Source organism: Budorcas taxicolor, chromosome 8, assembly GCF_023091745.1.
Source record: "Budorcas taxicolor isolate Tak-1 chromosome 8, Takin1.1, whole genome shotgun sequence".
Classification (NCBI taxonomy): Eukaryota; Metazoa; Chordata; class Mammalia; order Artiodactyla; family Bovidae; genus Budorcas; species Budorcas taxicolor.
In genome coordinates, this window is record NC_068917.1 from 71,779,785 (window position 1) to 71,807,580 (window position 27,796).

General features: G+C 50.6%; 1 protein-coding gene across 1 annotated transcript in view; it reads right to left on the reverse strand.

Annotated features, from left to right (window-relative positions):
• GFRA2 (GDNF family receptor alpha 2) overlaps positions 1-27,796 on the reverse strand; it is a 101,384-nt gene that overhangs the window by 63,677 nt on the left and 9,911 nt on the right. The window contains exon 3 of the mRNA XM_052645118.1: positions 24,464-24,547. Within this exon, the coding sequence (XP_052501078.1) occupies positions 24,464-24,547 (84 nt within the window). The remainder of the gene's footprint in view (positions 1-24,463; positions 24,548-27,796) is intronic.

The window sequence follows — 27,796 nt, forward strand, 5'->3', positions numbered from 1 at the left end:
CTGCTCGATGCCCCACCCCCACAAGGGTAGGAAGGACTACGGGGACGCCACGCCCACCCTCCCATGGCACTTCCAGCCCAGGTCCTAGTGTTCTAATCACTTGTTCATTAAAGATCTATCAAGTCCCACCTCTGCACGGCCCTCTCCCTGTGAGGTGTTGGGCTGGACATGGAAGTGTGAGATGAGGATCCTCTCAAAGACCTCACAAACCTAGCTGGGAAACCAGCAGAGTAGTTAAGACTGGACATTCTGAAACTGAGGCGTCTGCATTGATCCCTGGTCCTATACTTATCACTGGGTGGCCTTGAGCAAGTGACCAGGCCTTCCTTTACTCGGTCTCCTCGTCTGGAAAACAGTACCTACCTCATCGCGCTGCTGTGAGTATGATCAGCTCATTTCTCTCTCTCTCGTGATAATTTTGCCCTGTTACTACATCTTCCCCATCAGCTAGTACACTGAACATCTTTAAGGGAAAAAAAGAAATTGTGACCATATACCCCCTACTAAAGGGGTTTCCCTGGTGGCTCAGTTGGTAAAGAATCTGCCTGCAATGCAGGAGATCCGGGTTTGATCCCTGGGTCGGAAAAATCCCCTGGAGAAGGGAATGGCAACCCACTCCAGTATTCTGTCCAGGAGAATTCCATGGACTATCCACAGGATCATGAAGAGCTGAACACAACTTTCACTTCACTTCACTTCACCTATCTTTCTCCTCCTCTTTAAACAAAACCCCTCAAACAAGTCATCTGTACCCACTTGGCAGTGATCAGAGACCCTAGGGTTTCCTCCCGCTCTGCCCGCCGGCACACTGGACACAGCTGGTGGCTCCTCCAGCCCCCTTTCCTCACTGGTGGCTCCTCCAGCCCCCTTTCCTCACAGCCTTCGTGCTGCCTCAGTGAGCTCTCCTTCCAGGCCTGCTTTGCTGCTTCCACCCTCTCCACCAGGGCTCAGGCCCCTCTTCTCTATATGCACCCACTCCCCTGGGCCTTCCACTCACGCTCAGCCCTAACCACCATCAGTACGCTGTCAACTCCCAAATTTATACCTCCAACCAGGTCAGAGACCTCCGCTCTGAACCCCAGACTCAAGATGTCCAACTGCCTGCCCACCAGCTCCACCTGGAAGGCTGACACCCGCACCTCAAGCCACTCTCCACATGCTCCTCCAGGGGCGTCCCCACCCCCAGTCTTCCTCAACCCTCCAAAAAACAAGCCCAGGCTTCCACTAGCTCAGGCCAAAAATCTTTGCCCTTCCTAAACTCCTCTCTCATCCACATCAGAAAGACCTGGTAGATTACACCCAGTCACCCTCACCACCACCACCTCGGTCCTGACCATTGTCACTGCGTACTGGTAAGGGCCGCCCTTCCAGTCTCCCTGCTCTGTCCTTTCACCCCCACCCCCTCCCCACCCCCAGAAGTCTTCTCTCATCACAGTTGGAGCAAACCTTCTAGAACCTAAGGCAAAGATAATGCTCCTGGGCCCCAGGGCGTCCAGTGGCATCCCCATCTCATTCACAGGCCTCTCCATCCATGCTGTCCAGTATGGTGGGCGCTCCTGAACATGGTCACTGAACAGGAAATGAAGCTAGCCCGAAATGAGATGTGCACACCAGATTTTGAAATCATAATAAGAAAAAATAATAAAGCATTTCATTTCAAATCACATTTTCCTTGATTATATGTTGAAGCAATCATATTTGGGATATAGTGTGTTAAATAAAAATATCATTAATTTCACTTGCTTCTTTTTAAGTTTTTAATGCAGCTGGGAGAAATTTCAGGATCAGTGGGGGAGGGGTAAATTGGGAGACTGGGACTGCCTTATACACACTACTATATGTAACCATATATAAAACAGATAACTAATAAGGACCTACTGTGTAGCACAGGGAACTCTACTCAGTACTCTGTTGTGGTTTATATGGGAAAAGAATCTAAAAAGGAGTGGATACATGTATGTATATAATTCATTCACTTTGCTGAACCCTTGAAACCAACAACCTTACAAGTTGTTAACTATACTATACACCAACAAAAATTTTTTAAAGAAAGAAATTTGAATGGCACATGTGACTCACACACAGTTTTGTCTGCCATATATGACCTCACTTCACACTCACTTCCCCTGCACTTACTCCCTTCCAACCATACTCGCCTCCTTGCTCCTCCTGGGACATGCCACTCATGACCTGACCTCAGAGCCTTTACACTTGCTGCTTTCTGCCTGGAATGCCCTCCCCCACCCCTATGACCACACAGTTCCTTTCCTCACTCCTTTCAGGTCTCTGCTCAAAGGTTACCTTATCTGTGAGTCCTCCCTGACCATCCTGCACATAGTAACAAGTCCCTCCCTTCACCCTCTACTCTGATCTGTTCCACAGAGCACTCATCACATCTGCCACAGTATATAATTATTTAATCATTTGTATTTTTCAACTAAATACAAGCCCCATGAAAGCAGGGGATGTGTCAATTACACTCACTGGTGTATCCATGGTTGCCAGTGTCTGGTACATAGTGAAGGCTGAATCTGTGTGTGGTGGGTGAAAGAATAAACGTATTTAGAACAGGATCTATAGATCATAATGCGCCTCCCTCATTATGATGGCTCAGTTGGTAAAGAAGCTGCCTGCAATGCAGGAGACCCAGGTTTCATCCTTGGGTAGGGAAGATCCCCTAGAGAAGGGAATGGCAACTTACTCCAATATTCTTGCCTGGAGAATTCCACGGACAAAGGAGCCATGCGGTCACACAGAGTCGGACGTGATTGAGTGACTAACACTTTCTTTCCTTTCACTCGTTCATAATAAACGTTCAAAACACAGTGGCTAATAAATTAAGGAAGCCAAAAGTGACACAGGACCAGGATATCAGTCAGTATAGGACCACATCCAATTATCAGTGTGGAGGGACTTCCCTGGAAGCCAGTGGCCAAGACTTCACCTTCCAATGCAGAGGGTGCAGGTTTGATCCCTGGTCCTGGAGCCAAGATCCCACATGCCTCATGGCCGAAACTTGCCCCATGACTTTAAAATCGGTCCACATCAAAAAATATTTTTTAAAAAAGCAACAAAACACCAATACCGTATACTAACACATATATATGGAATTTAGAAAGATGGTAATGATAAGGTATGCGAGACAGCAAAAGAGACACAGATGTATAGAACGGACTTTTGGACTCTGAGGGAGAGGGAGAGGGTGGGATGATTTGGGAGAATGGCATTGAAACATGTATACTATCAGGTAAGAAATGAATCGCCAGCCTATGTTCGATACAGGATACAGGATGCTTGGGGCTGGTGCACGGGGATGATCCAGAGAAATGATATGGGGTGGGAGGTGGGAGGGGGGTTCAGGATTGGGAACTCATGTACACCCGTGGCAGATTCATGTCAATGTATGGCAAAACCAATACAGTAATGTAAAGCAAAATAAAGTAAAAATAAACTTTTTTTTTTTTTTTAAAGCATCAATGTGGGCCCCAGCCCAGTAGTGCTCAAAAGTGAAAGCCAGGGGGCAATCTTCAAAGACAGACCTCACTCCCAACACCCTGCCTAACCAACAGCAGCCTGATGAAGGCAGGGAAAAAAAAAAAAGTGCCTGTCCTCTTCTTGTAAAAGTAAAAGGGGATTTAGGGCAGAGAGGGAATCAAGGTTCATTTTCCTACACATTCAATTACCAAATCTTTTTTTAATGTATTTATTTTTTAATTGAAGGATAACTGCTTTACAGTATTGTGTTGGTTTCTGCCATACTTCAATATGAATCAGCCACAGATATACCTATGTCCTCTCCCTCTCGAACCTCCCACCCCATCCCACCCCTCTAGGTTGCAATTAAAAAATCTTCATTGAGGGCCCACCAAGTGCCAGACACCTCCCCAGACCCATGGCTGGGGTCAAGGTCAAGGTGATGCTCATGTGTCAGGGAGTTCATGGTGCTACCTGTAGGAGCCAAGAGAAAATCATCCTGCCCAGACCAGAAGGTCCCAGAAGCAGGGATTGCTCTGCTGCAACCTACAGGATGAGGCAGAGGAAGCAGAAAGAGTGGAAAGGGGGTCCCAGGCAGAGGGAACAAACAGCAAGATCAGAGGCTGGCAAGAATCTACAGCAATGCAGCATGTCTGGAGATGGCGTCTGGAAGAGGGACCACCAGAGCTGATGCTGGGGAGCCAGGCAAGGGTTTTCAGCCATGGAATTGGGGTGGCGGGGGCTGGGGGGACACGTGCCCTTCCAAGCAGTTCCATGAGCAGCTGCCAAGCCACTCTGCCCGGGCCAGGCAAGGCCCCAAGGATGTCTGTCTACACAAAACCTGTTCCGGGGGCACCGCCTCCATGGGAGGGCCCTCCGGGACCATCCAGGTGCTCTTTCTCCTCCAGTGCACCTGTCAGGATGCTGGCTGGTGGAAGCAAACAGCCGCGCAGCCCAGGGCCTGAGGTGAAGGAAAAGGAGGATGCGAGGGCCCCCAGAGGGAGTGGGACAAAAATCACGAATGAACAGCAGCTAAATCAGGCCCTTGGCCGCTTTCAGGTTCCCGAGTGCACCCTCCCGCTCCCCTCAGCAAGTTCCCGAGCAAATGCAATGTAATTATAGCCTCGCGGCTTCCACTTGGCGCGTGAAGAGTGAAAGATTTTGCTAAGGGGGTGGGAAATGTAAACCCCTGGGCCAAAACTTGGTAAATTTCCTAGAAACACACACACACACAAAGGTGGCGACAGTAACAACAATCGCCTAGTTACCAGGAAGATGCCTCTTCTGATCCTCCTGGAGGGGAGACAGAGGCCAGTGGGTGGATGACCGGGCCCCGCTCCACCCTGGAGAGAGGCCCTGGGGCTGGGCTGCTCTGATTCACCTGGTAAGTGAGGAACAAACTGCCCAGGCAGACAGGCCTGGCACGGCCTCTCCTCAGCCCATGCACTGCCCCTGCGTCTGCACTAAGGCACCTCTCCCTAGGGTTCTCCTGAAGGCAGGAGGAGAAAGGGATGACACAGGATGAGATGATTTGATGACATCATCAACTCAATGGACATGAGTTTGAGCAAACTCTGGGCGATGGTGAAGGACAGGGAAGCCTGGCGTGCTGCAGTCCATGGGTCACCAAGAGTCAGACACGACGGAGCAACTGAACAACAACAAACCTCGGGAGTCCAAACAGTTATGCTATCCTTTTCAAGAGTCCCCACTGAGGGACTTCCTAGTGGTCCAGTGGTTAAGAATCTGCCTGCCCATGCAGGGGACCCGGGTTCGAACCCTGGTCCGGGAAGATTTCACAAGCCGTGGGAGTAACCAAGCCTGTGTGCCACAACTACGGAGCCCACACGCCACAAACACTGAGGTCTGAGTGCTCTGGAGCCCACAGGCTGCACTACTGAGCCTGAGTGCTACACCAACTAAAGCTTACACACCCTAGAGCCCATGCTCCCGGCAACAAGAGTAGTCACCGCAATGAGAAGCCCACAGCATCCAAGACTCAGCGCAGCCAAAAATAAATAAATAATAAAAAAATTTTTTTAAAAAAACCTCTCCACTGGGGGAGAAGGATAAGATGCTGGATTGCAAATACTAGCCTCCCCCAGCCCAGTGTGGGGCTGTGGCTCCTGGACCAAAGTATCCAAACAGCAGGGAGGGAGGTCCCTGCTACCCCACCCCTACCCTGCCCCATCCCTGCACAGACCACACAAGACCTGCCAGCGATTCAGGAGCAGGAAATTCCTCCCAGGCCTGCGCCAGCCCAACGGGCCAAGGAGTAAATGGTAACAGCTGATCCTGGGAAAGGGAGGTGGGATTTAACCACGCCTGGCACTTCCCAAAACACAGCTCCAGTCCCTGGGGACACAATCTGGCTTGCCCCTGAGGGCGGGGCAAGGAGGGGCCCCACTGTGGAGGGGCAGCTTCACTCTAGCCAAGCCTCACCCACCTTCCCCCCTCCCTCCTGGGACTCTGCCCTGAGCCAGCGATGATCTGTCTTCAAACCTTCAAAACGATATCCTTAAATATTTGCTTTTACAGAACTAGGTTTACCAAACCACAGTTACCAGGTCCCACCTGTATGGTTTTGGCCATGTTACCAGTGGGCTTCCCTGGTGGCTCAGATGGTAGTAAGGAACCTGTGGGCCAGTGCAGGAGACTTGGATTCAATCCCTGGATCAGGAAGATCCCCTGGAGGAGGAAATGGCAACCCATTCCAGTATTCTTGCCTAGAGAATTCCATGGACAGGGGAGCCTGGTGGGCTACAGTCCATGGAGCCACAAAGAGTCGGACAAGACTTAACAAATGAATGACATCACCAGTACGCTTGCACTAATATTTAATTTTTAATCTCTTAATTCTTAAACAAAATGAAATATTCACTTTTTAAGTTTTTGAATACGTACCTAGATTGTCCTGCATGATAACCTTTATATTAATTCTGAATTTTTCCAAGACCTCTTAAACACATAGCTATTGAAATTAAAATATTTATCCCTATGCCCATCTCCCATTCCAGCAACAATATGCTTGCCCGCGGAGGGAAGTAACTGATTCAAAGTTCTCAAACTCTGGTGCATTTGTAACTCACTTAATCTGCCTGTTACTCACAGAGGCTCAGCCAGCCCCACGCCAGACCCTTGCAGTGGAGCGATCTGTGGCTGGCACCCAGAGAGCTGGATTTCACAACTGTGCGTGATGCTGAGGATGCCTTCCAAAGGTGGAGAACCAGAGAGTAACTGGAGAAGCAGAGCTGCCCCTGGCCTGGTCCCCAAGCACACACACACCCCACAGCCCACCCACAGTCGACCAAACCCATCCTCAAGAGAGGAAGCTTATGGGCTTCTGTTGTTACCAGGGCATGTCCCCAGTGGCTTCACTCTCACCCCAACCAAAAAGCTCATGAAGGTAAACCTTCCAATCACAAATAGGCCTTTCCCTGGAGAAGCAAAAAGAAGATGCTCCTCTTTCCACAAGGCTTCAAAGCAAGAGGAGCCATGGTTTTCAGCTCTCCCTTCCGGCCTTCCAAGAAACAGCCACGCTTGTCCCTTGCCCCTAATCCTGCTTCCAGCTGCCACGTCCACCCTCCAGCCGACCCTGGGCCTGTGGGCCATGCTCTGCAGCTCGGCCCCTAAAGTGGGAGTCAGAAACCTGGGCCCTAATTCCATCTCTGCCTCTCCTAAGCGTGGGAAGCCCCCAGTGAAGCCTGACCCTCTCTGGGTTTCATTTCCTGACCTGGAAAATGACAGGTTTTGAACTATCTGGTTTCCTGTGTTGTGACTCTCCTGTCTACTCCCATCCCCCCCTCACAGACCTGTGCAGGACTCTGAGGTCTGGAGGGAGTGAGGAAGCTCCCCTGTCCCACCCTCTCTCTACAAACCGGCTGAGAGGAGTCCAGCTTGCCCTGTGCAAACGCAACAGCATGTATGCACACCATAACACACACACACACACACACACACACACACAAGGTCTCACAATTGCACCTGCCTCCTCCACACACAGCACCAAATCCCAGCAGGTCAAGCAGCTGTCAGCCAACAGCTGTTTCCATGTGCTGACGACACACCTTAGAAATCCAGCTGTGAGCTGAGAGAGAGTCCATGCTCTCCAGGGGCTTTTATTCCAGGGAGAGGAAGACTGTTAATAATCGAATGAACAAATAAATAAGGCAACTTAAAGTGCTATAAGTGCTATGGAGAAAATCAAGTAAGTAGAATTCAGAAGAGAATGAGGGAAGAAGGAAGGGCTGTCCCAGGAGGTGACATCCAAGCTGGGAAAGAATGATGGGCAGGAATGAAACATGCAAAACAATCCCAAGTCAGAGAATCCCAAGCAAAAGGAAGAGCATGTGCAAAGGTCCTGAGGCAGACTGAGCTCAGTGTGTTTACAGGCAAAAGGAAGGGAAAGTGGCCGGAGTTCTGTAAATGAAACAAATGTAAGATGGAGAAGCCACCAGAGGAGCAGTCAGCAGAGGGCACACATGACTTGCAGGGCAGCATAAGAACTTCAGCTTTTATTCTAAGATGCAAAGTGCTTAGAGTATTTTAAGGATGGGAGTCACCCAACCTCAAGTACTTTGCCTGACATATGGAAGACAGAGTTCCCATGAAGGGGTGAGGGTAAAGAGGAGGCGAGTTCCAGGCTATTGTAGCAGCCAGTGAAAGACTGTGGCAGCTTAGAAAGAGTGATGACTGCAAAGATGTCCAAAAAATGAGCCCAATCTGCAAATAACTTAGAGATAAAGCCAACAGGATGGGTTGGATGCTGAAAGGGAAGAAGGAGAGAAATCAAGGAACACTCTTAGGTTTTGACCTGAGCCCCAGGTGGATGGTGGAATCATTTTGTGAAACAGGAAAGACTTGGAGGAAAGAAAAAGAGGCAGAACAAAATGTTTTCAACTGATGTCTGAGATGCCTATGCGATGTCCACATGGTGAGGTTGAAAGGCAGGAGGATCATGGAGGCTGGAGTTCAGGAGAGAGATCTGAGCCAGCGATAAAACTGACCATGACTGAAGGCTATTTAAAGCCATAAAACTACACGAGGATGAAAATAAAGAAGAGGACAGGCGTGGTCAAGACAGAGCTCCAGGAGCCGTCATTTAGTAGAGACGGGACCATGAGGCGGAGCGGACCAGGAGCTGATGGACAATCAGGAGATGCTGGCGTCATGGAAACAAAGACAAGAGTTTCAAAAAGGAGGTCAGTCAACTGAGTCCAGATAATAAGGTGTGCGAGGGGGGCAGAGAGGCACTCAACAATGAGATGTAGACTTCACAAACTCTCAACAAGGCTGGATGGAAGGCAGGAAGGGTGAGGAGGGAAGAGGAAGGGGTAAGGAGAAGAATTTCTAAGCGAGGAACCCACCTTCCCTGCAGGTGGCAGTCACCCTGACCATCACCTCCTCGCTTCTTGCCCTGTGAGGCCACCCTGCCCAGTTCTCCCTCAAGACTCATTAACTTTTACAACAGTCAAGTCCTGAGCATCCACTACATGCAGGACACCGCTAGAGAAGTAACTGGCAAAACTCTCTTCCTAGAGCTTACATTCCAGCGTGAACAAGAGATTATAATCAAGTAACAAGTGGAAATTTTCCCCTCGGCCTGAGGCTGACTGCGGGCTTCAGAAACATCCCTGCCCATCCTGCTTGGGGCTGCACTGGTGATAAAGACCAGGGACTCCCAGCTGTGTTTGGGGAGTTGGAGGATCCGGTGGGCCACTGACTAGCAGAGCAAGTGTACACAGGTAATACAGCCTCTTTCCGCCTCTTCTTGCTCATCTGCAAAATGAGGATACAACACCCACCTTGTCTACACACAGAACTGCACTAAAGACTACAGCGGGATAAAGTGAAAGTGAAGGGCTGAGTCATGTCCAACTCTTTGTGACCTCATGGACTGTAGCCTACCACACTCCTCTGTCCATGGGATTTTCCAGGCTAGAGTACTGGCTGCTGCTGCTGCGAAGTCACTTCAGTCGTGTCCGACTCTGTGTGACCCCATAGACGGCAGCCCACCAGGCTCCCCCATCCCTGGGATTCTCCAGGCAAGAACACTGGAGTGGGTTGCTATTTCCTTCTCCAGAGGATCTTCCCAACCCAGGGATCAAAGCCGGGTCTCTCGCACTGTAGGCAGACACCTTACCGTCTGAGCCACCAGGGAAGTCGTCCCTGATAGTTCAGTTGGTAAAGAATCCACCTGCAATGCAGGAGACCCTGGTTCAATTCCTGGGTTGGGAAGACTGGAGAAGGGAAAAGCTACCCACTCCAGTATTCTGGCCTAGAATATTCCATGGACTGTGTAGTCCATGGAGTCGCAAAGTGTCGGACACGACTTTCACTCGCAGCATCCTAGGAAACGATAACAACGGGATAAAGCAGATGCAAATACCACCAGCAGTTTCCAGCCCACAGCACATGTGCAATAAATGCTTGTTAAAGAATGTGGCCCCTGCTGTCAGAGGAAATGTAAATTGGTGCAGCCACTGTGGAAAACAGTATGGAGGTTTCTCAAAAACCTAAAACAGAACTACCAAATGACCCAGCAACTCCACTCCTTGGTATACATTTGAAAAGAGCAAAACACTAGTTCGAAGAGATACATGCACCTCAATGTTCACTGCAGCACCATTTACAATTGCCAAGATATAGAAGCAGTCTAAGCGGCCATAAAAATATGTGATATGTCTGTGTGTGTATATATATATATATATGTATATTCCAGTGTGTGTTAAGTCGCTCAGCCGTGTCCCACTCTTTGTGACCCCATGGACTATAACCCACCGGACTCCTTGGCCCATGGGATTCTCCAGGCAAGAATACTGGAGTGGGTAGCCATTCTTTTCTCCAGGGGATTTTCCCAACCCAGGGATCAAACCCAGGTCTGCATTGTATATATATATATACATATATATATGTGTATGTATCTATTTGTATATGTTGGAGAAGGAAATGAGAACCCAATGCAGTATTCTTGCCTGGAAAATCCCATGTACAAGGGAGCCTGGCAGACTACAGTCCATGGGGTGGCAAAGAGTCAGACACAACGGAGTACACAAGCGTGTGTGTGTGTGTGTGTGTGTGTGTGTGTGTGTGATGGAATAGTACTCAGTCATAAAAAAGAATGAAATTTTGCCATTTGCTGCAACATGGATGAGCTCAGAGGGCATTCTGTCAAGTGAAATAAGTCAGACAAAGATAAATACTGTATGATGTCACTTATACGTGCAATCTAAAAAATACAAGTTAGTGAATATAACAAAAAGGAAGCAGACTCAGATATAGAGAACAAATTAGTGGTTACCAGTGGTGGCACGGGGAGGGGCTACACAGGGCTGCTAAGTTGCTGCTAAGTCACTTCAGTCGTGTCCGACTCTGTGCGACCCCATAGACGGCAGCCCACCAGGCTCCCCCGTCCCTGGGATTCTCCAGGCAAGAACACTGGAGTGGGTTGCCGTTTCCTTCTCCTACACAGGGTTGGGGAGTGGGAGGTAAAAACTGTGGGGTAGCAGACAGACTCAAGGATGTATTGAACAACGTGGGGAATATAGCCAATATTGTGCAGTAACTATAAACGGAAAGTAACCTTTAAAAAAATAAAAATAAATAAATAAAAACTGTATAAAATTTTAAAAAAAAATTGTGGACTATTTTTAGTCTTTATAGAACTTCGTTACACTAATGCTTCTGCTCTATGGTTTTTAGCCCCAAGGCATGTGGGATCTTAGCTCCCCAGCCAGGGACTGAACTTTCACCCCCCATATTGAAAAGCAAAGTCTTAACCACTGGACTGCCAAGAAATTCCCTCCAAATTTTTTTTAAAGAATATTTTCTCTAGAAAGACCTTCCCCTCCATCCCTCTGTTTTCACACGGCCCTGCTAAAAGTGGCCTGTCCCATGTGCCTCTCTCCAGCCTCACACATCACACACAAAAAGCCAAAAGGGCCCCTGGTCTCCCCATTCGTGAGCAAGAAAAGAGTTTCAGAGCTCCCTCTGCTTATCTGAGAAGACTAAGAGAGCAGGACCTCGGCGATCTTTCTCACCCCTGGCCCCCACACCACCGGAATCGGTGGCCTGGAGCCCCACATCACCCAGCACCAAGCGGCATGAAAAGACAACTCAACTCCCCAGGAGATGACTGGCCAATCCCAGCACACACTCCTGCCAGGGCTTGGCTGTCATTCAAGGCCCAGAGACCCAGTGGGACCCCAGGCTTCTTCCCCCACAGCTCTGGTGCCCACCCTCCTCAAACAGGCCCCAGCAGTCGTAGTCCAGGCTCCCTATCACACTCGACTTTCTCTTGAAACTTCACCCTCACCTGCAGCCCCTCATGGCACGCGGCCACCCCAGGACTCTCCCGGGCACCTGCATTTTTGGAAACAGGCCAATCCACCAAAAGTCAAGTTGATGAATGATAAATTCACGGCAAATCAATCCTAAAAAAAATCAACTGCTTTTGAATATCATTTTATATTTTGACAAATTGTAACTGCTGTCAGAATTCTTTCTGTAAATGGCATATCAGTCTTGACTGTATGTTTCTAATAATTAAAAATTAAAACTTCATTAGAGTATTTCACATTTGAAGGGACTTTTTTGCCACTTTTGAATGCTCATTGTCTTTTTAAATATAGTCTTGGTGCAATTTTTTTAATATTTAGGATTTTTACCATTCTCATACCTTTTCCCACAACAGCCTATCAGTTTTAATTCTGTTTATCACAGTTAAAAGCCAAAACTGAGCCATTTCATATTGGTGTGGTTCACCTTAATTCTTTGTCAGTTTCTTTTATTTCTGGTGAATGAAAGTAGGATTAGAAGCACCAATCATAAGCTAGATTTTTTAAACTGATTATGAAATATACCTTTCTTGCTCTAAGAAGTCAACATCAACTCCCAATGCTTAGACTCCTGAAAAGCTTAATATATCTTAAAAAACAACAGTGAAGACCATTTGCAAAAAAAAATCTTCAGAAGCCATGAAAATCATTCAAATGTGCATTTCTAAAAGCTTTAAAAATAATGAAAAGAGGGACTTCCCTGGTGGTCCAGTGGTAAGACTCTCTGAGCTTCCAATGCAAGGGGCACATGTTCAATCCCTGGTTGGGGAACTAAGATCCAATATGCCAAATGGCGTGGCCAAAAAATAACTTTAAGGGGATGGGGGGAGTAAAATAATAATAATGAAAAGAAACAAGTTTTGGCAGATCCATAAACTGGTAAAATCAGTGATGTGGTCGTTTGGCATACTGGTTTTGGAGAAACGACCATTGGGCAGCTTATAGACAGCTGACCACTGGGCCCAGAGGTGGTGGGGGTCCTGCTTTCTCCTCAGGGCCATTTTTGGGCCATTTCTCCTCCTATGGGACTCCTGATAGCAGTCCACCCCCCTACTCCTCCTTGGCACTGTTATCTATGGACCCGATCATTCCCTGCTGCCCCCTCTCATGAATAACCTCACACCCAGCTCACTGTCCTCCCTTCTGCCCAGTCCCTGCTACCCTGCCAAGCAGCAGCCCCTCCACACTCAGCCTCCCTGCCTGACTCAGCTCCCCTTTCATCACTGGCCCTGGTTTCAGCCTCCTCTGCGTGGAAGGCTGCTGCCTCCCTCCCTGTCTACACTCTCCCTAAGTGACCTCATGATCCCATGGCTGTTAGTACCATCCATATGCTAACGGTTCACAATCTGTCTATCAACTCTGACCTCTCCCAGAACTCTGGGCTTACATCCAACTGCCTACTTGGCATTTCCACGTGGAGGTCTAACTAGCATCTCAATGTCAATGTGGCTGAAAGAGAACCCTGGATCTCTGCTCCCCGCCCCAACCTGCTCCTTCCATCACCTTCTCCATTCTAGTAAACGGTGGTACCAGTGTTGTTCAAGCCTAAATTATCAGATCCCAGTTGATCCCAGCTCCGTGCATCTTTTCCTCTTTCGCTGTCATAGCACGTAAGCCACTGCAACAGCTCACAGGCTCTCCCTGCCCCCTGATCCACCCTCCCATGGCACAAGAACCTTTTCAAAAACATAAATCATACTGTGCCACTCTGGTATTTGAAATCCTCAAAGGTTTCTCATTACTCTTAAAAGGAAATCTTAACTCCTTAACTTGCCTGCAGCATCTCAGGGAGATGGCACCTGCCCAACTCTGTGCCCACCTCCCAAATCATCACTGTCCCAGCCCACCTTCCAGAAGTCTCACCCTCTACCACATGGGCCCACCTGTGGGGCTTTACCTGCTGTTCCTTCTGCCACGCCCAGAATTTCCCACAGCAGCATCCTTCCCGGGAATCATACTTGGGCACTTCCAATCCAGAGGAGCCAAAAGACACCTTAGCTCCTCATTCTATTTTAATCTTTACTCAGCATTCATCACTATCTCACTTATTTTTGAGAATTTGCTTGCTGGCTTGTTTGGTTCTTCTTGGTCTCAAGCTCATCGAATGTAAGCTCCGTGAGAGCACCAGACTCCTCTGTCATGTCCACTGGATCAAGGCACAGCATGCAAAGGGTGCTCCGTGAGAGGTGGGCTCACACACACGCCTCTGCAGTATGGGCACCAAGCGTCCAGAGCCCAGCCACACAGCCTCCTGACTAGGAAGCCACGAAACTCGCAGTAAGTTTCAGTCTGTTCATTTTTGTTGATCAGGAGAATGGCCTTCCATCCTCTAACATCCCCCAGTATTCACCCCTGACCCCCATTCCCAGGGCTTCCCTAAGAGGTCAGAAAGGGCCTGAGGGCAATGTCTGTTCCCCAAGGGAAGGACCACCATCGCCCACATTCCCACTCAAGTCTCTCCATCCCTGCCTCCCTCCCCTCCTCCCCTTGCCACGTACAGAAGGGGGCCACTACGAAAACTCAGACACACATCACCCAACATACACACCACCACACACACACACCCCCCACCCCACACACAGACCACCCCACCAACACCACACACACACACGCCCCACACACAACCCCACACGCAGGTATCACTCTACATACATACACACCACCCCATGCACCACCCCCCACATACCCCACTCCACACACACACACCACCCCACACACACTACACACACAGATACCACACACATACACACCACCCCACCAACACCACACACATACACGCCCCACACAAACACAACCCCCCACGCATATATCAGTCTACATACATACACACCCCACTCCACACATACACACCACCCCACACATACACACCACCCCACACACACACTATACACACCACCCCACACATACACACCACCCTACACACACACACCACCCTACACACACTACACACATACACCACACACATACACACCACACACACCCCCCACCCCACACACAGACCACCCCACCAACACCAAACACACACATACACCCCACACACAACCCCACACGCATATATCACTCTACATACATACACACCACCCCATGCACAACCCCCTACACATCCCACTCCACACATACACACCACCCCACACATACACACCACCCCCCACACACACCACACACATACACACCACACATATACACACCACCCCACATATACACACCACCCCACACACACTACACATATACACACCACACATATACACACCACCCCACATATACACACCACCCCACACACACTACACATATACACACCACACATATACACACCACACATATACACACCACCCCACACATACACACCACCCACACATACACACCACCCCACACACACTACACATATACACACCACACATATACACACCTCCCCACACATTCACACCACCCCACACACACTACACATATACACACCACACATATACACACAACCCCACACATACACACCACCCTACACACACTACACACACAGACACCACACACATACACACCACACATATACACACCACCCCACACATACACACCACCCTACACACATTACACACACACACCACACATATACACACCACTCTACCAATACCACACACACACCACACATATACACACCACTCTACCAATACCACACACACACCACACAAACACAACCCCACACGCATATATCACTCTACATATACACACACCACCCCATGCACGACCCCCCACACACCCCACTCCACACATACACACCACCCCACATACACTACACAGACACCACCCCCCACACACTACACACACACAGACACCACACACATACACACCACACATATACACACCACCCCACACATACACACCACCCTACACACACTACACACACATGCCCCACACTAACACAACCCCACACGCATATATCACTCTACATACACACACACCACCCCATGCACCACCCCACACACACCCCACTCCACACATACACACCACCCCACACACACTACACACACACAGACACCACACACATACACACCACACATATACACACCACCCCACACATACACACCACCCTACACACACTACACACACACACCCCACACACATACACACCCAACACATATACACCACCCTATACACACTACACACACACACTCACCACACATATACACACCACACACATACATACCACCCAGGCATTCACCACACACACTTATACTCCCCATCTACACACCACACACATGTACACATGTGACCCCAGTCAGATCTGTTCCTTTCTCTACACATCCATGGGGTTAAAAGAACATGCTGACAGACATAGTTGGGAGGAGCATTCCCAGAACAGTTCTCAAATCCTGCTTTCTACCCAGATAAATAAGAGGAGCACAGTTCCTGGCTAAGCCAGGAGGAGCATGCGGGGCACCAGCGTGGGGTGAGGGGTGGAGGGGGTGTTGTGGGGAGGAATGGACAGAGCCCTGCACGCCAAGAGTGCAGGGTGAGCCCGGAACCACCCTCACCCCCGCTGCCGGCAGAGCCTGTCTATCCACTCAAGGGGAAGCAAGTAGGTGCCCCTAGAAGATGCTATTTGAAGGGAACCAGAAACATTTTGCCCAACCAAGACCTCACCCCAACCATAGCACCTGAACCTCTACCCTTAAAAAACCTCTCATTGGGTTAAATATTGTTCTCTCCTTTTTTCTTTCATGGACACAAAGAGAAGCAAACACAAAGCCACAGGCACTCCGGCACTCCGCTCACACCTTCTGCAAGCAAATCCTCCTGGCTAGGGGAGCCCGGGGGGGAAGAGGAAATGAAATGGAAGAGAGAAAGCGCCTGTCACCCCGATGGGGAAGCTGGCCTCCTCCCATCAGCCCCAACTGCTGACCAGTACGGCCAGAGTCACCGGTCACCACCCCCCACCCCACTTCTCCCTGTCTCCACAGCCCCTCCCCATGCCACACCCTCTCCACCCTCTCCTCTCCACCAGACACATTGTCCCTGGAAGGGGAGGTGGAAGAGGTGACAGAGCCCCAGCTAAGGCCCAATTTTCACTGATGCTCAGAGACTCTGACAGCTGTTAGAAGAAGAATGTGATTTTGAAATTTAAATAACACGCTTCTGCATTCGGCTCAGGCAGACAACCTGAGGATAAGCAGTTTATCGCCTGAGCCACCATGCAGGGGAGCAGGGAGACGGGCTGCAGTTCCCCCCGCCATCCCCTGCCCTGGGTCCCCAAAGCCTCCTCACAGGGGCTGCCTTGGGATCGACTTCCCTCTGAAAGGCCCAGCAGGTTGGGCCTGCTCACCATCTTCAGCTCAGCAACTTCAGGGGAGGAGGGTCAGGGAGACCCTCAGTGGAGCCAGGGAAGAAAGGGAGCCTCCCAGGGCACCCGACGGAAATGAGCCAAGCCCAACTCTCCGGGTCCCCACTCATGCACTCCGGAGACCTTCACAGGGGACTGACTCTGGAGCCCAGGGCTAAGCCACTCCCTCACCCAAAGGCAGCTCATCCCCACCCCACCAGGAACTCAGCCCGAGTCAGTCATGCTGAGTTCTGTCCCAGAGAATTCCTGAGCAAGAGTCCCAAAGGAGGAGACCCCAGAGAGGCCAGTCTTCCATCTGCCACACAAGGGTCTCCAGTCACTGTCCTCTGAGCCCACGAGACCTAGAAGTGGGGTAGCCTCCGAGCCACGATGCTGCTGGGATTGTCACCCTCAGATCCCACTCCCCTCCTCCAGGACTTTGCTGATTTCCCCAGGTGCCACCTACTGCTGCCTCCCTTGGGCTCTTAAGGCTACACTAGCATCGTGGATAAACCACCTCGTGGGTGTCTAAGCCGTGTCCACCTGCCCCAACAGTGCAGTGAGGACACGGTCTGATTCCCTTCAAAGCAGCCTCTCAGGCAGTGCTTGCATCACACCGAGATCCACCTTTTCCATGAAGCCCTCAGGAGCCCCCAGTCCTTCTCTAAACCTCAGGGCTACCCAACAGGCAGCCCACATGACCTCTTAGCCCACCTCAGACCCACCTAGACCTCTTAGCCAGTTTTCCTGGTGCAGCTCTAAGAGCTCACACTAAACCGCTAGCTCCTGCCAGCGCCTGATCACCCGTGGCCAGGGCTAGGGTGCTCCTGGGCTCCACTGCTTTTTGGGGAGGTCATCACCCATCCTTGCAGGGCTCCATTTTACAGATGAGGAAAATGAGATTCAGTCAACTGATCCACCCTGTAGTCAATCAGTCAGTAGGGTCCAGCCAGGATTCACACTAGGACCAGCAGGTCTCTAGTCCACCACCATCCTCTAGTCCAGGACCTTCCGTGGATGGGTGTCAGTGCCAGTATTAGGCACCCAGGGAAACACAGCGATGCGTGGGCACAGTGACACAGAGACCAACAATCACACTGCAATCATATCCGTGCACCTAGCACGCCATAGTAAGCACTGTAACAAGAACGAAGCACAAGGGCACAAAGGGGGAGGGTGGTGTCCCTCAGGGGCCATTTCCAAAGCTTCCTGGCAAGGGTAGGGTTCCCTTGTCTCCTGAGGGCCCTGAAAAAGGACCAGTGGAACCTCCAACTAGAACACCTCTTAGGTGCAGAGAAAAGGGAACCCTCTTGCACTGTTGGTGGGAATGCAAACTGATACAGCCACTATAGAGATCAGAATGGAGATTCCTTTAAAAACTAGAAATAAATCTACCATATAACCCAACAATCCCACTACTGGGCATATACCCCAAGGAAACCATAATTGAAAAAGATGCATGCACCCCAGTGATCATCGCAGCACTGTTTACAATAGCTAGAACATTTAAGCAACCTAAATGTGCATTGACAGATGAATGGATAAAGAAATTGTGGTACATACACTCAATGGAATATTACTCAGCCATTAAAAGGAATGCATGTGACTCAGTTCTAACAAGGTGGATGAACTGATAGCCTATTATGTAGAATAAAGTATCAAAAAGAGAAAGGCAAATATCATATATTAACGCATAGATACGGAATCTAGAAAGATGGTAGGGATGAACCTAACTGCAGGGCAGCAGTGGAGACACAGACACAGAGAACAGACTTGTGGACACAGCAAGGGAAGGAGAGGGTGGGACAGATTGAGAGAGCAGCAGGGAAACATATACATTACCGTATGTAAGATTAGAGAGCCAGTGGAAATTTATTGTATGACTCAGGGAGCTCAAATCCAGTCCTCTGTGACAATCCAGAGGCGGTGGGATGGGGAGGGAGGTGGAAGGGACGTTCAGAAGGGAGAGGACCAAACGTATACCTATGGCTGATTCATGTTGATGTCTGGCAGAAATCAACAAAGTATTATAAAGCAATTATCCTCCAATTAAAATTTTATTAATTAATTTTTTTAAAAAAAGAACATCTGGGGAGTGCAGTTTGGTGCTCCATGATGACCTACATGGATGGGTAGGATGGGAGGGGAGATTCAAAAGGGAGGGGATATATGAATACATATAGGTGACTCACTCTGTTGTACAGCAGAAACTAGCAACATTATAAACCAACTATACTCAAATAAACAAAATAAAACAAAAATTTCCTAAAAAAATAAAATAAAAAGAACATCCTCAGGCCTCTCCTGGCTCCATCCAAGCAAGACAGCCCGCCCCAGAGGCTCACAGCCAACTGACACTGTCGCCACCCATCACTTCTTCCTCTAACAACTAACAGAAGGCCCAAGCCAGGCCTCTCACCTGATCACAGTGAGCTAAGGCCACAGAGGCCCAGCAGGCGCCCGAGGGACCCACTGTCCCCTAAAAATCGCCCAGCCACCTCCCATTGCAGGCCCCACCCAGCATGAACATGGGTGGGAGGGAGCCTCATGTCACCAAAAGCCATGTAACCATCTCCCATAAACAGGCTCCAGGACAACCCTGCCTGAGCTGCTGATGGCCTTGGAGAAATCACTCCACTGTCAGCTGTAAAAAGTGAAAGTTGCTCAGTCGTGTCCAACTCTTTGCGACCCCATGGAATTCTCCAGGCCAAGAAGCTACATGTTTGAGTCCAATATCCCAGGTGCTGGGCCAGGAATCTACATGCAATTTCTCAATTTTTTGCTGTCGTTTTTGTTGTTGTTGTTTAGTCACTAAGTTGGGTTCAACTGTTTGCAATCCGATGGGCTATAACCCGTCAGGCTCCTCTGTCCATGGGATTTACTAGGCAAGAATACTGGAGCAGTTTGCCATCTCCTTCTTCAGGGATCTTCCTGACCCAGGGACTGAACCCACGTCTCTTATGCTCGCTGCACTGGCAGGTGGGCTCTTTACCGCTGAGCCACTGGGGAAGCCCAAATTTAACAGCAGATACTTGTATTTATTGTTATTGTCCTCTGTCCACGGGATTTAAAACCTGAGCAGGTAGGTGTTGCCATGAGTCCAGCATTGTGTAAGAAGAAACCAGGGCTTAGAGCTGAAGCCCCGGAGGAAGTCTGAGGAACTTGATGGGCAGGGGAAAAGCAGGACTGAATCCTGGTGTAGACCGCCCCTTCACTTGGGGCCGCAGTTTCCCTTGTTGCCAAGTAAGGAGTGGGCTTAGATGATCTCTAAGTTCCCTTCCAACTATAGAAAAGACAAGCTCGCATAAATTTACTCTGTACCCACAGATAAGATAGTTGGATGGCAATGGACATGGGTCTGGGTGGACTCTGGGAGTTGGTGATGGACAGGGAGGCCTGGCATGCTGCGGTTCATGGGGTGGCCAAGAGTCGGACACAACTGAGCGACTGAACTGAACTGAACCCACGTATCTGGCAACGCCTGTACCCATGTATCTGGCAATGCCTGCATCAGGTGCCCAAGGCCCTGGAGGCCCCCAGCCTCACCAGGAACACAGAGAGAGTGCCCGCTGACAGCCCAGTCCAGGCCCCTGCCTGCTGCTTCTCCCTGGCCCTGAGGCATGGCCCAGCGGTTGAGAGGGAGGCCACTGCCTGGCCCACCCAGGCCCTTCATCCTCACTTTTATGGCCTCATCCCATGGAGAGGAAGCATTTCCTTTCCCTCACTGTTTGCATCACCCCTCGCAACCTCTGAGAAGCCTGTGCACCACAACTAGAAAGTAGCCCCCACTTGCCACAACTAGAGGGGGGAGAAACAACTAGAGCGCGCAGAGGAACAAGGACCCCGCACAGCCAAAAATAAATAAACAGAGACAGTAGCAACTTAGCCCCAAAGATACAAGAGCACCCTCCCCCAAGTCCCTGGGCTCCAAATGGGAGTACTACAGTCTGGAGAGCTCCCAGTTCTGCCCCTCACCACGGCCTTTCCTCAAGATGGTGGTGGGGGCAGCCTAAGACCACATATAAACGTGCGGAAGGGTGGGGGGCCATGCTCCATACAGTCGTATTGGGTGGCAGCCTTATCATCCTGAAGTATCAGTGCAGGACCTGGGGTCTCCCGGGCTGGGCGTCCCAGGCCAGCAAGCCACAGGTGGGTCACACACCTGCCCAGATATTGACCCCTCAGCCTCCTGGGCAGCCAGGCAACGGCCATGACCTTCTGAGCTCCAAGCTGCTCTGCTCCATCCTACAGACGTCAAACGACACCACCGTCATCAGTGCGCCTTGATGAGGTCAAGCCTGCTCTAGGCTCACACCTTCCCTTTTCAGAAAAGAGATGCAAGGTCTGGAGCAGGGAAGTGACCTGCCCAAGCCCATCAGCTGATCTGTGGCGGAGACTGCGCTGGAATCAGGCTCCCCGCACCCCACTCAGCCTTCCTTCTGCTGCATACCCCCTACCGCGGTCTGCTTGGTTCTTGGTGGCCGGGTTTCCCTCAGATAGAGCCACCCGTGCACCAACCGGAGGGCTGCTCTGGGCGAAGCAGGGGCAGCAGGGGCAATGAGGGGGAGCCTTGCCCTCACTGTGGGGAGTGGTCCCCAGAGCCTAGGGATCCAGGGTCATGCAGGGCCCAGTTATGTCTGAGCAGCAGGTAAAGGATGCTGATTGAGTGAGCTGCAGACCAGCAATCTCCTCATTTGTCTTGTCAACCTCCTAGTCCCGCAGAATGCCAAATCCATTACAGAAAGATTTTCTGCCAGGAAGATACTTAGTGTCAGTCCAGGAAGCACTGGAGGTCCCAGCTCAGGTTGAGGACCTCTGACCTTCAACCTTCAGGGAGCAAGCCAAAGCCATTTCTTCCCTGGAGGTAAATCCAATGGCTCTCGCCCAGGCAGTGGCACCTTAGCTTGCGGTGGGGTGGGGAACGGGTAGGTCAGGTTGCTAGGATTTCCCCATCACAGTACCCACATGCCAACCACCTCCTCAGTCTGCTGGAGATCCCAAGCACTGCCTCCAAAAGAGTGGCCCAAGGTGGTTTTCTATCCAAAACTAATCAAGAGATGTGAGAATCAAACGTCTGTGCTAGGAGGGGCCTCAGTCAGTCCATCAGCCAGTTCAGCCCCTGAGAGATGGGCAAGACTCATCACAAAGCCATAAACAGAGACAAGATGGGTACCTCAGCTGTCACCCCATTGCAGGGTGTGAGAGTGAGAGCCCAGGGCAGGCCACTCCATGCAGGGACCATCTGTGAAGTCACCATTCCATCCACTGCCAGCCCCGCCACTACCAGTGCCCAAAGGCACATCCAAATGGTCAGTCCTTGGCCACTGCCTCCCTTTGCATGGGTCCCAGGATTTCTCCCACCAGGTACATGTGTATCACACCTCTTAATCCTTTCAGTTCAGTTCAGTTCAGTCGCTCAGTCGTGTCCGACTCTTTGCGACCCCAAAGGAGGGTATCAGCCCTAAAGGAGCAAAAATGGGCTCCTGGGTAAGAAAAAAAAAAAAGGAGATACAACAGTGGCATGTGGCCCTCCAAACCTCAACCCTATCTGGCAAAATGTTATTACTTGGCATTGGTATGGACTGAATTGTACCCCCACCCTAAATTCATGATGCTGAAGCCTTAAACGCCTAGAGTGACTGTATTTGAAGACAGGGCTCTTAGGAGGGAATTAAGGTTAAATGAGGTCATATGGGTGGGGCCATGATCCAATAGGATTAGTGTCCTCATAAGAAGAGGAAGAGGCCTTTCTTTCTCTTTCTCTCTCTCTCTCTCCCCTCTCTCCTCTTTCTATCTCCCTGCTTCAATCCTCCACATCCTTCCCACCCATCGACACCCCCTACCCTGAGAGGACACAGTGAGAAGGCTACTGTCTGCAAACCATGAAGCGAGCCCTCTCCAGAAACCAAACCTGCCAGACCTTGACCCTGGACTTCCAGCCTCCAGAACTGGAAGATAATAGACTTCCAGCCTCCAGAACTGTAAGATAACAGACTTCCATCATTTAAGCCATCCAGTCTAGGATATTCTTTTATGGCAGCCCCAGCAGACTGAGACTATTTTTCTCTTTAGAATTAATTTTTCTCCTTAAAGGGGCAACAATGAAAAAAAAAGAAAAATTTGGGAAATACTGTCCTGGAGAATTCTTCATTGGAAAGGGCTGAGGGTCTCACTAGAGAGTCTTTCATTTCACAGTCTAGAGTTGTGCTTCTCAACTGGCATTGACTGTGCCCCTCAGGGGACAAGTGGCAGTGTCTGGGGACGCACTGGGTTGTCACAGTTTGAGGGACTGCTCCTGGCATCCAGTGAGTAGAGGCCAGGGACATTGCTAAATACCATACAGTGCACAGGACAGCTTCTACCACAGAGAGGATCACCCAGGTCAATGTCAACAGCACTGCTGTTGGTTTAGAGCAAAAGAAACTTCAGAATGTTTTACCTACAGTCACACAGTGCCTAGAAGCCTGAGATTTGGGGCCCTACACTCACAGGTCCTATTGAGAAAGCCCACCCTGGTCCCCTCTAAGCACGAATGGTGACTCCAGAAAGCGCATCCCAGCCTCCACAGAGTTCCCAAGACCAGAAGGCCCACCCCAGTGCCCAAGTAGTGGTAGGCTGCCCTATGCCCATTGGTCACCCAACAGCCAGAGGGAACAAGGTCAAGAAGAAAGAACCAAAACACTCACAGGGCTCCTACACACAGACCAAGGCAAGCAAACTGGAGCTCAAATGAGCCTCTCACTCCCTAGGCAGCCTGAGGCAGGAGTGGCCAGGGAGCAGGGGCTCTCCTCAGAGGGATTTCAGAAGCAGAACGCCCAGGGGAGACAAGAATTTCTGAACAGAATGGACAATGGTGACAGGAACACAGGCCACCTCAACTAACAGCTCCCACGAGCCCAGTAGCATGCTGAGCCCTGGTCAACCATTGGTTCATTGTGACCCTACAACCATCCAACAAGGTAGGTGCCCTCCCCTCTTCACCAAAGAGCAAACTGAGGCACAGAGAGGCTGAGAAAATTTACCAAAGTAGAACAGCTGGAAAGGACCCAGCCAGGCAAGATGAGTGACAAAATGGGAAAGCAATACCAGGTGTCAGATTCAAGACCTCCTGCATGGCAGGTCATTCTAGGCCATTCCCATAAATGCTTTAGGCCACACACAACCTCGGTGGTGGTGAGGAGAAGGGGGGAAGGTGTCATGGTTTTCTCTTTACAGATGAAGACCCCAGGCTTGGAGGTGTTCAGGGGCTTACTGGCGAGTGGACATCTCACCCAAGCCACAAGGTTCGACCTGCCAGCCCCAGGGGACCTGAGCAGAACTGTCAAGGCCCCAGCACAAGCCCACTCACCTGAGAAGATTGAAGCAAGCCTGAAGATGTCCGAGAGGCGGGCAGTCACCGGCTCATAGGGTGAAGCTTCATAAAACTCCTCACCTGGAAGAGAGAACCGCGTCAGACCAGGCTCACATCCTGCCCAAAGCGCTGCACACTTCACGTGGGTAAGGTTTTCTCTCCAACCAGAGCGGATCAAACTGCCCAATACAGCTCTCTCATGACTCCCTGCATGCCCTGGCCTCTTCTAAGGACTTCCATGCGCTTCTGGAAAGAAGGCACAGGGGAGATGGAATCCTGATAGCCCCCATGGAAGGCCAGCTATTATACAAATCCCAGGATTTGAAGCCGAAGGACCCTCCAACAGTCATTTAGCACAACTTCCTCATTTCACAGGAGAGGGCTCTGACGTGGCCCAGAGAGGAGAAGCAACCTGCCTGAGATCACACCGCTCCTCATGGCAGACCTAGAGCTACCTGGCCCTGACACTAACATCCTCCCATCACAACAGACTGGCTCTGCCCAGGCTTACTTGGGTGCATGCATCCTCAGTCATGTCTGACTCTTGCGACTCCATGGACTCTAACCCACCAGACTCCTCTAACCATGGGATTCTCCACACAAGAATACTGGAGTGGGTTGCTGTTTCCTTCTCCAGGGGAACTTCCCAACCCGGGGATTGAACCCACCTCTCCTCCATTGGTGGGCAGATTCTTTACCACTGAGCCACCTAGGAAGCCCATACCCCAGCTTAAGGGGACAGGATTTCCCCATTGCTTCCCACCATGTCACCGGGAGTGACTGGCTGAGGTCCACTGGACGGAGGCCTGACCAGTGACTCCCGTATGCCTCCCGACCTGTCTTTCCCTCCACCTGCTGCCTCTCCCCCAGGCTCTGGGATGCACCAGAGGCTAGAGGATGTGAATGAGTGACAGCAGATAAATGGGGGATGCGTGCCCTGGAGACCCAGCACCACCTCAGCGGGACTCCTGCCCCCTCCGCCAGTGCCTCAGCAGGAAAGGGAAGATCCTCGAGACGGACATGATGGTGAGAAGAAATCAATGGATAATCACTCAGACTGTGTGTAAGGCAGAGGGGGAGGGGGAGACAGGTGATGACCACAGCCTCACACATTGATTTCCTGTCCACCTGAGGCCCAGAGCCACAGGCAAGCTCACCACCTAAAGAGGAGTCCATGGGGGTGGCACACCTGGGGGCCAGCTGCAGGAAGGGGCCGGCCTCCAGGGGAGGGGGTCTTGGAATCTGCTTCTTCAGCCAGGCCCCAAAGTTACCCACAGGCTAACCCCTGACCAGCTCTCTGCTGGTCCAGGGACAAGGCATCTCTCCACTATACTAGGATGACCCCCCCAAAAAAAGGGTACAGACCCCCCCAGAGGACATGAAGGAAGAGCATGGCCCCTGAGAAGTGGCCCCACCCTTCACTGTACCTCACAAGAGTACAGTTAGGCCCCGCCCGACCCAGCACACAGGGTGCCTTACACACGGGGGGTGCCCACTAGTACCTGCCTAATCCAAAAATGACTCTTTTGTCCAGGCCTGTCTCCAATCCCACCTCCCCCCGGGGCCTGCAGGGCCGTCTCGGGCTTGCAAGATCTCAGCATCCTCCCCTTTGCCCACCAGCACTGGAGAAACTCCCTGGGGTGGGCATACCGGCCATGCCAGCCGGTGCGAACAAATAACAAGAGAACTTAGGAAGCGCTTTTGTAAGAACGATGAGGTTATGTTGTGCCTTCTTCATACTGGCACTATTAGAAGTGCTTTAGATGTACTAGCTCATTTAATCCTCTTAATTTCCCCAGGGGCTAGGCACTATTATTCTCCCTATCTTTCTGATCAGGGACTGGGGCATGGAGATGCTATAGCACTTGACCAAGACACACGGCTGGTGAGTGGCAGAGCTAAGTTTCGAACCCAGGCTGTTGGCTCCAGAGTTCAAGTACTTAACCAATATGAATACTGCCTCCAAAAATAAAAAGTGTTATCGAAACCAAATTCTTAAACAAGTACTACCAACCCTGAAGAGTCACTGGAAGGACTGAGGCTAAAGCTCCAAAACACCTGATTCGAAGAGCTGACTCATTGGAAAAGACCCTGGTGCTGGGGAAGACTGAAGGCAAAAGAAGGGGGCAGCAGAGGATAAGATGGTTGGATGGCATCACCAACTCAATGGACATGAGTCTGAGCAAACTCAGGAAAACAGTGACAGACAGGGAAGCCTGGCGTGCTGCAGTCCATGGGATCACAAAGAGTCGGACACAACTGAGCGACTAAACAACTCTTGCATAACTTTTCACAGAGCTGTCTTCTCCTGGCTGGACCACTTCCCCATAGCAGGGTCTGTCCTTCCCTATAGCATCTGACACAGCACTGTGCCTGGGTACAGATCGGCCAGTATGACTGACTGGCCCAGGGGATGGATCTCTGGGGGAAAGGAGCCTCTTCCATGACTGGTTGTGAGGGGCCCATCCTATTTAATTCAATTCTCCTTGCCTGGTCCTGCAGCAGAATTCATCATCAGGAAATCTGAGGCTTGCCTGGTAGCAAGACTGAAGTCAAACCCGGGATGTCAGACTTCAGGCCCATGAGCTGGGAAAGGACATGTAGGGAGAACCCTGTGCACTTCACATCTGCAGAACCAGGATGACCTTGAACATCAGCATTGCCACTGGAGGTGGCAAGAATCCTGGTCTCAAGTGCCCTGTGCAGCCAACAGTGACATCCCTCCCCTCACCCCCATGTAAATACTGGTGATTACGGGGGCGGTTATGGCAGAGGGGAAGACGAGCCCAAGGCCACGGCTCTCCCCCAGGGCAGTGGTCACTTTTCAGCCACTCAGTTGTGTCCAGCTCTTTGTGACCCCATGGGCTGCAGCACACCAGGCTTCCTTGTCCTACACTGTCTTGGAGTTCGCTTAAACTCATGTCCATTGAGTCAATGATGCCATGCAACCATCTCATCCTCTGTCACCCCCATCTCCTCCTGCCCTCAGTCTTTCCCAGCATCAGAGTCTTTTACAATGAGTTGGCTCTTCATGTCAGGTGGCCAAAGTATTGGAGCTTCAGCTTCAACATCAGTCCTTCCAATGAATATTCAGGGTTGATCTCCTTTAGGATAGACTAGTTTGATCTCCATATAGTCCAAAGGGCTCTCAAGAGTCTTCTCCAGCACCACAGTTCGAAAGCATCAGTTCCCTGGCACTCAACCTTCCTTAGGGTCCAACTCTCACATCCATACGTGACTCCTGGAAAAACCATAGCTTTGACTATATGGACGTTTGTTGGCCAAGTGATGTCTCTGCTTTCCAGAACAGTGGAAAGGGGTCTACTTAGA